At 39.9% G+C, this 9,153-nt stretch overlaps 1 protein-coding gene across 1 annotated transcript; it reads left to right on the top strand.

Moving 5' to 3' along the window:
• Positions 1–5,274: 5,274 nt before the first annotated feature.
• LOC110729859 (probable 2-oxoglutarate-dependent dioxygenase ANS) lies at positions 5,275–8,673 on the top strand. The gene is made up of 5 exons (XM_021909650.1): positions 5,275–5,817; positions 5,964–6,069; positions 7,060–7,216; positions 7,797–8,130; positions 8,245–8,673. The coding sequence occupies exons 1-5, from the start codon at positions 5,587–5,589 to the stop codon at positions 8,491–8,493; spliced, it is 1,077 nt and encodes a 358-aa protein (XP_021765342.1). The 5' UTR covers positions 5,275–5,586; the 3' UTR covers positions 8,494–8,673.
• Positions 8,674–9,153: the final 480 nt, after the last annotated feature.

Raw genomic sequence — 9,153 nt, 5'->3', positions numbered from 1 at the left:
CATTCATAGCAATTCAAATATGCTCGGATCTTTGAGCTGCATCAAAGTTAAAAGTTTTAAAGCAAACACAAGGAGATTCTATATCGGCAGCCACCCACAAGCGGAAAAATACAGCTGCCGAACTAAGTACAACTACTCAAAGCAAAAGTAAATTAGAGTTTGTACAATCGAGGCAAGCTGAAGAAAAAGGTTAAGGCAAAAACAGACGCGACAAATATAATAATTAAGCACAAGTTGATCCGCAAGATTCTGAAGACAACTGCCCGAATTTCTATGCTTCAGCATTAGCATAATCAGGCTGAGCAGCTGTGCTTGGGCTCTTAGAAGCTTCAGCACCAGTTGAACAGGAGGCAGGCTGAGCAAGAGTCTTTTCAAATTCTCTCTTTTTGGCTTCTTCTTTTTCCCTCTCTTCAGCTTCCTTCTTTGCTCGTGCTTCAGCTTCAGCCTGACAAGCCAGAAAAGCAGTCTCAGCAGGATGGGCCATATGCAGATGCGGGTCCTTAGGATCCATGAACCATTCCTCAGCTTCGTCCCAGTTAATGTTGGGATCAACATGGAAAGCAAGGCGTCGAGCTGTTTGGAAGCGTCATCAAAACCCTTGTCATATTCTTCTTGGGTGTAGATTTTGACTTATAACAACTTCCATGCAGCCTCAAGGTCAGCTTGAGTCTTAGCAGCCCCTTTACTCTGAGCCTCCAGTTGGCTTCGGACATCATTCAGCTCATCTTGGGCCTGGGAAAGCTCAGCATCTTTGGCTTCCAGCTCAAGCTCAGCTTCAGAGAGCTTTGCGTCCTGAGCTTCCAGCTCATTCCTAAGTCGTAGAACCTCAGCCTCAAGCTTAGACTGCCTCTCATTAGCTTCAGATTCGGCCTGGGCAACCTTCTCTTTGAAGTCCTCGACCATCAGACGCCGAGTCTCAACCTCCCGTTGCACCCTCAATTCAATAAGGGCCTTGAAGCTAGGAATGTCTACAGCCTCGTACTCCTGGACCAGTGCATGGCCCTCGTCTACCCAAGGGAAGACGGTCTGCTCCAAATCCTGGCAGAAGGTCCGGAAATTGGCAGTCATGGCGTCCAGGTCAGCTCTAAGGGTAGTGGCCGCATCTTCGGCATCTAGCCTCTTCAGTTCAGCAATCTTTGCTTGACATTCACCTTCCTCGGCCTTCCCTGCTTTGGATTTCAGCTCATCATTCATCTCCATAGCCAAGAAATGGTTATGAACGACCTGCAAAGTTGAGGACCAACAATTAGCCAAACTCAAGTGAAAAAGCTTAAGTACCAAAAGATTTACCTGTATCAACAGCCTCTGATTTTCAACAAAGGGATCCGAAACCTTAACAAGTGGTTCAGATGCGCCAGCGGCAGCCCCAATGGTCTAAGCCCTGGCCCTCTCCGGCTCAGACATGCTAGAAAGGTTGCCGAAGTATTCCATGGCTGAGTTATGCCGAGACTCGAAGACGTTCCTGGCATAGTCGGGAACGGGCACCAAAGGGGCAGAACCGAACCCCATCTCCATAGACTGAAACATCTTGAAGGATTCAGTAGCCGAAGTTGAAGGCGTATTGGCATTCTTGGCCTCCTCAGCTTTCTTTTCCCCCTCAGCTTCCTTCAAACCATCACCATCAAAACCCTTGAGGTCTTCATTCAAAGTTGGCACTTCCTCGACCTCAGGGTGGATAAGCAGTGCATCAGCTTCCTTGTGAACCTCGTCGGTAAAAGGCTCGGCCATGTGCCGAGGAGAGGAGGGAGGAGCCAAGCTAAAAAGTTCAATCTCCTGAGTCTCAGAAGGAGCTTCCTGCAGAACCTCATCCTCCCCAAATGCCTCAGGAAGAGGAGTCTTCTTCAAGTTATCTCCTTCGGCACGGACCTCAGGAGGGGGAGGAGTCTTCTCTTTCCTTTCCTCTAGCTTGTCCTCCTCAAGCCAAGATTTCTTGGTAGGACAAGGGCAGGTGAAACTGCTCGGGATTAAAAACAACCCTTTTTCTCTTCGGGCCGGACATATCTTCGTCTGAAGACTCGTCTGAAGAGGATTCTTCTTCAGCCGGCTTTCCTCTATTTCCTTCTTCTTCGTCAGATTGAAGTACAAGGAATAGGGGGAAAAGAGCGGTATGAGCACCAAGTCAAAAAAAAAGAAAAAAAAACAAACAAAAAAAACGAAAAAGAAAGGCAACATCAAGACAAGTCTGGAAGGCTCACCGAAGTCTTCAACAGGCGTTCGTTTTCAGTTGCCCCGTCCTCTTCTTCAGCTTTCTCCTCTTCTACTTGAGGATCAGCAGCAGAGGTAGAAGGTTCATCACCGCTTCTAGAGGCCTCGGCAACCCCTGCCGTCCTAACAGCAGCAGCAACAACAACAGCCTGTTTTGCGGGGCTCAGAAGGAAGAAGGGGTCACATTTCTTCCACCAGACCTTCTGCGCCACATACTCAGCGGTGCTGACTATCTGAAGCTTATTTTAGCGCAAATAAAGGGGCCAGTCTGATGACTCAGTCATATCGGGAGCGTTCTTCGTCACCCGCCTTGCAGCGTTGATCCCGAGTCAATTGTAGTTAGTACTAGAATTTCCCTTATGTAGCACTGAAAAACCAAAATTCAAGGGTTAGTCAGCGCGAAGAAAGCAAACAATAAAAGAAAAAAGAAAAAAGCATATGCCTTCGGCCCCAGCCGAACTCCTTACCCCCTTGGTATTTTCGGCTAAGGCCGACGACGACAAGCATCTTCTCCTGGAAGATGTAGTGGTAGCAGGGCAGCCAAGTTGTGGGCACTTGGGTCGTTCGCCCCTGCCCCTTAGATTCTTCTTCTTGCGGAAGAGAGTCAGCAACTCCTTTTCATGGTCATCGAACTCGTCAGATTCGATGCTCCTCATCTGTTTCAGGCTCGCTCAAATACCTCAACCCACCAAAATAGTTCGGATGGTCCTCTTTCTAAGCCGCCCGAACCTAGATCCATTGGCCCCGCCAATCCTTGTCCGAGGTATCATTTGGCTAAGTGGTGAGATGCCCCCTATGGACTTAATCCGCCACCAACCAATACCATGATGTTCATCCGATTGTTGGTTCGGCACCAGTTATGGAGTTTCCGAAAAACATGGAGGCTCGGAGCAAAACCATAAAAGAGGCACACCCGCTGGAACATCATCATCCTTCGGATGCTGGCGGGGGTTAATTGGCACAACGAGATGTTGTACCCGTTCAGCACTTCAATAACAAAGGAGTGCGGAGGGAACCAAAGCCCAAATTGCAGTTGCCGAGTATACACCCCGACGTACCCAAGGGGAGGACGGTGAATCCTATCTTGAGCTGTGGGCATTCGGCACCAATATCCATCCGCCTCCATTATGCCGTAAAAAGTTTCAATTTGCTCGGCAAAGAGGTAGAGGGGACTCTTGTCCACCCACCAGTTATAAGGAGGGGTGGTCATCAACACAAAATTCATTCCCTTGCTCCAGGGGGCAAAACCCAGGTCTGGTCGAATCTCGGGGAGGTAAGGATGACAACGGTACCGCAGGAATCGCGGCTCCGTTGATAGAAGCTGTTGTCCCAACCCTGGGACGAGGGTTGTGACCACTCAAAGGCGACATCATCTCCAACGGACGATTGCGTCGCGGAATTAGTTGAGGAACTTCCTCCTTCTCATCGACCTGCATAGGTCTCTTTCCTCGGTCTCGAGCCATCCTTGTCAATAGAAGTTCGAGAAATCGAGAAAAAGGGGGGTACTCTAAAAATCAAAGAAATTTCAAAGAAAATTACCTTTATTTGAAGCGAAATTTGCCTATCTACAAGTTCGGAAGCAACAAATTTCGGTTTCAGATTTCAGATTGTTGAGAATATGCGGAGAAAGGAAAGCAGGTTAACAGTGGTGATTAGCGAAGAACTGAAGAGAATTAGCAAAGAAATGAGGAGAGAGTGTGGGATGAGTGGCTTGAAAACTTTCTGGAAGTGGAATTTTGGGAGTCCGCGCCACTAAAACCCCCACTGACTCCACTTCAATGCAACTGTTAAACACTTCCCTAGTTAACTACCCACTAAACCTTCCAACTTCCCTAATTACTCTCTAAATAATCGTTATTGCCTCAATAACTATCCAAATTCAAACTCTAGTTAAATCGTTTACTTCCCTCCATTTTGCAAGTCAAAACCCGACCCGTCATGCTTCTGAATCAGGTCTAGGGGGCAAGTTGTTTGGGTCCAATTTACTTCAATTGTGCTGGCCCATAAATGATTCAATTACAAAGCCCAAGGCTAAGGTTTAACTCTCCAAACCATGTCAAGTCAGTTAAGGCCCGGTTAGTGTGGAAAGCGCACTTGATTCACGGCCCACTTCTCTATTGAGAAAAGGTATAAAAGCCTTTAACCCTCTCTCTCTACATTCATACACATTAAGCCTCAAGAAATTAATACTCTTGCATAGCTTTCTCTCTCTAAACATTATACTGACTTCGGCATCGGAGGGGCCTTCCTCGGCAACACCCCCGAGGCCAGTTTACGTGTGTCTGCTATGTAGAAAACCCTCGACCCAGTCATCACTCGGACCGAAATCAGTGTTCAGCCCACAGAAAAGGACCTCGTCGAAGGTCCCATTATTTTTACCCGAAACATATACCACGTGATATACTTTTAAGTTTTGCTCTACTATATAGTATTGGGGTGCCCTCTTCTTAAAGGGATTTAGTTAGGAAAAAAAATACCAAATTCTTTAGTTAGATATAATTTTGTTGGATTGACTTTATGTGTTACTATTTCTAGGGTATATACACAAATATTTTTATTTACATTTTGTTAGTGCTGTTATTAGTGCTATATATAAATAAATCCACCAACATAAGGCGACAAACATAGCAAGAAAGCCTGCATTATTTGGAAAAGATTTCCAATGATCCATAGCAATACTTTAGATCTGTAATTCTGTGTCAACAAGAATCATATCTTACCTTATATTATTGTATAAGAATTATTCAATTGTTATATAAAATATCTCAGTCCACTTGACATCAAAAAAATAGAAACAATTAATAATGATTTAACTAAAAATTGATTGAGAGTAAGGGATAGCTCAAGTGGTTAGATCTTTCTTTCCCATTTCAGGAGATCTTGAGATCGATTCTCGCCCTTGTGACTCTCTAAATTAAAAATTGATTTAATTAGTGATATTGTTGAAAACCATTGCCTTTGCAACCAAAAGATGGCTTAAGATAAAAAATACTTGTAACCACAACATTGATGTTACAAGTCTCATAATCAAATCAATAAATAAGAGAATATGTGATGTAGTTGGTAACCTCCAAAATAAGGTAAAAATAAAACTCCATCATATTAAATCATCATAAATTAAGGGTGACAAGAAGTTTTAATAAACTCATAACCACAAAAAAATAATCTTAAGAGTAACTTCAAAAAGGCATTTAAAGCCATTAATAATACAACCAAAACGACCAATACACTGTGGTATGGAAATATACTATGTACCATGACTTCCTCAATATAAGTAAACCTTTCCATATTTAAGCCACGGCTTTTAAAGTTGTTCTACAATTTGCTTCTCAAGCTAATTAATTGGTTTGTTATCTAACTAGTTTAGCTTCACTTTATATCATGGCTGCATTACCTACGGCTGCGTTCAAGCCTGTGCAAGAAGTACTCGAAGGCGAAGGCGTTGTGCCGGGGAGATACATCAAACACAAGGATGAACACACACAAGAAGATGGTGATGTTCTCCTTCCTATGATGGATTGTACAATAATTGACCTCGCGCTCCTTTCATCATCATCTCCTCAAGAGCTTGCAAAGCTTCACTCTGCCCTTAACTCGTGGGGTTGTGTCCAGGTTCGAAAATAATAGTCGCATATACAATTTTTAATATAATTATACCAAACGAATGAAATGTATACTTTTTTATACTACATTTTATGTACATACATGAATCATGATCGAGACTAATGTAGATTTATGTATGTACACATGGAATATAGGTTGTCAATCATGGCATGACAAGTTCATTTCTTGACGAGGTACGAGGAGTCATTGAGCAATTTTTTGCACTGCCTACAAACGAAAAGCAAAAATACTTTCGCAAAGGTAATACACTAATAGTTCATAATTTGTAAGATTATTTGTAATAATTTTTGTTTCTTTTTGTTTTGGAGTTTTTATCTATCTCAGCCTAACTTTGCCATTAAATATAGATATTTGATATATATACTTAAATATGTTTATTATTAAGGAGTATACTCTTGGCAGTCGTAGGAAAATTGAGAATGGATAAGGTTAGGTTGAGATGTATTCTTTCTTAAGGTACTTACCAACGACAATTCAATACCCAATGCACTATCAAGAATCCTACCTTTTAAAAAGTATGAGATAACTCTTATAAATAGTGCTTGGATAATTATATCCTCTAAAATGTTTATTTACTTAATTGCCCCCATTTATGTTAATTAGCTCTTTTTTTAAACTCTTAAGAATAGTGTGCGGACATTTATACCCCTAACAATATTTGTACATGTTTTCCTCATTAATGCTACTATACTAACAACTAAATTTGTGATGTAGAGCCAAACCGAAAAAGCTTCCCAAATATTGCTAGCTATGGCGCGCGCATCGCGCGTGTTAGCCATCCTAGTGATTATAAAATACGGAGTATCATATAACACTAGTCCACTTTGACCACTACCATGTCGATCAGAATATGAAATTTTAATGCATAATTCACTCACTTTTAAGGTATCAAAGCGTAAGAGGGGCTAACACTCCGAAAAAACAGAAGAAGTATCATCAGTACACAATAAGATATGAAGTCTATCAAAATGTTTATAGCTTTGTTACAAATAAAGTGTCACAATAAAATTGAGTTGAAATGATTTATACATACCTAAAACTTGTATATATATATGACCAAACATGCATTTTGAGGGCCACAGAAACGTAAATAAATCTTGAGTAACATACGTAATTGATAATTTAGACAAAGGGAGTGTAAATGTTTAATGTAAGATTTGGTTACTAATAATAATTTTTAATTTTATTATGTATAGTATTTGTGTATTTCACTTGTTTTATAATGTGCAGAGGAATCCGGTTCATCTGATGCGCCACTTGAAGGCTATGCGAACGATGATGTATACCAACAAAAGACTTTAAATTGGAATGATAATATGCACCTCCTACTTTTTCCATTGGCTAAGTGCAAATTTGAGCTTTGGCCTCAAAAACCTTCCAATTTCAGGTTTCATTTTGCTTTGTTTGTTTTTACAATCTCTATGTGCAATTTTGATGTAATTAATATCTTTATATAAGTATTTACCAATTAAAATTAACGAAAACTTATTATTTTGAAACTAAAAATTGAGTCGAATATTGATATGTTTTAAGAGAAACAAGATGACCTAACCAGGCAATGCAATATGACCGGATGTGCAACCTTAAAGAGTTTTAATGTCAAGTTGGGTTAGAGCGCGCGTTATAGATTGATTTTTTAACATTGTTTCTATTTTACTTTATTTCTTTTATTGTGAGCAAGAAGTCTACTTGATATTTTTATCTTGCCTCGTCAGATAGGTCTACACTCCATCCAAATGTTTAATATATTTAATTAATGATACTTAGATCTCTACTAAATTAAATTTATACTTCCTATCCAAAAAGTCGGAAAATTAACTCACTAGCATTTGTTTTAAAAAAATCACTTAACATGAATTAAGTTTAAAATAGAATTTGAATCCAATGTTTTTTATACATATGCAGTATATATTTTAAGTTTAATATGCAACGTAATTGAATTGGAACTAATGAATTTGGACTTACAGGACAATTTTAGAGAATTATACGACTAAATCAAAGATGTTATTTGACTCACTCCTAAGAGCTATGGCACGTTCATTGAAACTGGATGAGAACAACTTCTTTGAGCTATGGGGGAATGATGAAGAAGATACAATACTTGGAAGGTTCAATTTTTATCCTCGATGCCCGGCCTCAAATCGAGTCGATGGTTTAAAACCACATGGAGATGGATCTGCCATTACCATTGTCTTACAAGACAATAAGGTTGAAGGGCTACAAATTTTGAAAGATGGTAAGTGGTTTAGGGTTCCTATCATCCCTGAGGCTATCTTACTCTTTATTGGAGATCAAATGGAGGTAATTATTATTCGTCATGCATGTTTAAACATTGTTACTCCATTCGTCTCTTAAAGTTTACACTCCATCTTCGTTTTTCACTTTACTAAAACTTATACTTGTATGTATTTGCAGATTGCAAGTAATGGTATATTCAAGAGCCCAGCCCACAAAGTTGTTGTAAGCCCATATAATGATCGGGTATCTTTAGCCATGTTTTGTATTCCAAACCCAGAAAAAGAGATAGGGCCTCTAAAGGAACTGATAAACGAAGATAGGCCCCAATTATACAAAAGGCTCAAGGACTATGGTAAAATTTTCTTTCAATACTACCCTGAGAATGATGCGGATAGGTTGATCCACACAGTAAAGATCAACTATTAATTTGTATTTGTTCCAATATAGAAACACAAATTCTATTCATGTGGATTTAGACAATAAGCCTATCTGTTGTTGAATAATTGGTCGATTATTAATTGTTTTTCAATGATAATAGCCATATCCTCATTACCGACTTTTATATTGTTGTTTTACAAATCCATAATAATAGAGAAGAAATCATCTAAATGCGACTCAAATGGACTACCTTCTTCTAAATCAAACAAAGATCATGAAGTCTATCTATTTTTGAATAGTAGATAATTTGTCACACACTTAGTCACAAATCCATTGAAGTCATCTCCTTGGCACATCTCTTAAAACTTCATTTGAGAAACAAAGTTGGAATGCCGATAGAGCCTTCAAATCGATTTCCTCCTATGTATCCTTCGTCATGCTCGCATGCCTATGGGATACATCATAACGCCAAGAGCCTTGTGACAACTATTTTGGATCAAGATAACCTTCATATTCAATTGTCATGGGCAAAATTCACTTGCCTATCAAATTTCTCAATATTGAATTTCATTGACTTGGTTGATCAAAATTGCCTGTAAACACCTTAAACCCTAAGCCTTAAAATTCGACACTTGATACCAATTTGTTATAAAATAGACAATGTATTTGATGTTTGCAGAACAATAATCAACGAAATAATAAATAATG

This window comes from Chenopodium quinoa, unplaced genomic scaffold (genome assembly GCF_001683475.1).
Source record: "Chenopodium quinoa cultivar QQ74 unplaced genomic scaffold, ASM168347v1, whole genome shotgun sequence".
Lineage (NCBI taxonomy): Eukaryota > Viridiplantae > Streptophyta > Magnoliopsida > Caryophyllales > Amaranthaceae > Chenopodium > Chenopodium quinoa.
Note: the sequence above shows the minus strand (reverse complement) of the source record. Positions and strands in the feature narration are given on the sequence as shown.

What these genes read in the sequence shown, in the direction of transcription:
- LOC110729859 (XM_021909650.1), top strand. Translation starts at nt 5,587, where the DNA reads ATGGCTGCATTACCTACGGCTGCGTTCAAGCCTGTGCAAGAAGTACTC. An exon ending in ACTCGTGGGGTTGTGTCCAG is followed by an intron (nt 5,818 to 5,963) that starts GTTCGAAAATAA and finishes CATGGAATATAG; the next exon opens with GTTGTCAATCATGGCATGAC. An exon ending in GCAAAAATACTTTCGCAAAG is followed by an intron (nt 6,070 to 7,059) that starts GTAATACACTAA and finishes TATAATGTGCAG; the next exon opens with AGGAATCCGGTTCATCTGAT.